Here is a 1,643-nt window from a genome sequence, read left to right as displayed (position 1 = left end):
TACTCCTTTACAACTCTCGTGGTCGTCATCAATGTCGCGCATGGGGAAAGGTCGGTTGAAACAAATAATTCATTTATTGACTATAAATGTTTGTTTTACTTCTGCGTTAGGCGACTGTCGCAGATGTATAGCGAAGGCTACCTGGAATATGCAGATTTTTCAGATGACATTGTGCGTCCGCAGTGTTATGATATAGTGCACAATCGATGTATAGTGAGAATTAAATAATTGGAATAATACTTTATTGATAATAGTGTTCATCATAATTGAGACAGCTTTCGGAGCGGATGCATCTTCAAAAATCTTTAGTCCGGAATTATGAAATGTCACATGTTTTTTCCTCCGAGATGTAGAGTTGAGCAGAAAAAATCTTCAAATGGCAATTTGGTGAGATGTTTTTTTTTCAAAAAAAGTTAAGCTTATTTTATTTGATTTTTTTAAGATAACCCTCGACGACGACTGTGTGATGAAAGGTTACGTTTGGCATCAGAGAAAGAGGGATGCGTGGAAACGATACTGGTGCATTTTGCGCAAGGACAGTGTGATGGAATTTTATGCTGCGTCTGAGGTAGGATGTTTTTTAATTTTTTTGTAAAGAAAAAAAAACTTTTTTCTGTTGAATTGAAAAATCTTAATTTCACAGGACAAAGTCTGCAAGTGGAAAGTTGTGCTGATCAGTTATGAAGCGCTTAAAATACGAGGTGTCGAAGGCCTGCCAGATATGCTTGAAATTTCACACAAAAATCAAGTGATGACTACGCAAAGTCAGTCATTGAAAATGGTACTGAAAGGCGATACGAACGAAATTACTCACAAGTATAATAATAATAATAATAATAATAATACTGTAGAAATTTCCTTCTAAATTTTTTATTTAGTTGGTACAACGCCGTGAAAAGTGTACTGATAGATTTTGAAGATGCTTTCTGCTGCAATGAGTCATCGGTGACTGATTTATCTGTAACCGAATTCAATCGGTCTAAATTTTAATAATTGTTGTGACCTGTGTGACTTTTGTGCCCGTGTGCACTGTTGTTTCATTGTTGCCAATAGTTTATTGGTATTTCAATTCAATCGTTCATTAATTTTTATTGGTAATAAAAAAATGTTGTCTTTGCTTAAATTATGGCAACATTGTGTGATTTGATGGCATGTTTCGAACATGAATACTGATTACTGAACTGCTGATTGGAATTGTTTATAATATTCTCCATTTAAGCCGCTTTATTATTTTCGCTGTTGGAATAGAAGAAAATGCACAGTGGAATTTCACGAAGAAAGTCTGGGGATAAATCCAGAAAGATCACACTGAGTACCGCTCTCAGCAGCATCTACAACGATCCTTTCCAGTGGTATGTATTTTCTTTCGTTTATTTTATTTAATTTTTTTAATCTATTTATTATTATTGGGTTTTATACACAGGTCTGTGGTGAAATCTGCATTGATGTTTTCAGTGGGTGTTTATGTAAGCAAAATGTGCTATCGTCAATAGATACTTTCGATTCAATGTCGCCTTGAAAGCTGAAAAATTGGAAATATCATTTATAAAGAGAATTTTTCGAATTAATTCGATGAATAATAATAAATTTAAATAATATAATATTTTTTTTATTCTTTTCTCTGATTTGTTGCTCCGATGACA

At 33.6% G+C, this 1,643-nt stretch overlaps 2 protein-coding genes across 2 annotated transcripts; one reads left to right on the top strand and one right to left on the bottom strand.

Annotated features, from left to right (window-relative positions):
- The first annotated feature begins 123 nt into the window (after window positions 1-123).
- On the top strand, window positions 124-990 carry Tsp_14131 (putative PH domain protein). The gene is made up of 4 exons (XM_003367466.1): window positions 124-213; window positions 443-568; window positions 644-816; window positions 879-990. The coding sequence occupies exons 1-4, from the start codon at window positions 124-126 to the stop codon at window positions 988-990; spliced, it is 501 nt and encodes a 166-aa protein (XP_003367514.1).
- Window positions 991-1,413: 423 nt separating this feature from the next.
- Tsp_14130 (hypothetical protein) lies at window positions 1,414-1,522 on the bottom strand (the record flags this gene model as incomplete). Its single annotated transcript, XM_003367465.1, has 1 exon — window positions 1,414-1,522. A coding segment is annotated over one exon (109 nt), but the record flags the coding sequence as incomplete, so codon positions are not given.
- Between the last annotated feature and the right edge of the window lie 121 nt (window positions 1,523-1,643).

This window comes from Trichinella spiralis (assembly GCF_000181795.1).
Source record: "Trichinella spiralis strain ISS 195 chromosome Unknown Scfld4227, whole genome shotgun sequence".
Taxonomy (NCBI): Eukaryota; Metazoa; Nematoda; class Enoplea; order Trichinellida; family Trichinellidae; genus Trichinella; species Trichinella spiralis.
The sequence above is the reverse complement of the archived record's forward strand: the minus strand, read 5'-3'. Positions and strand labels throughout refer to the sequence as shown.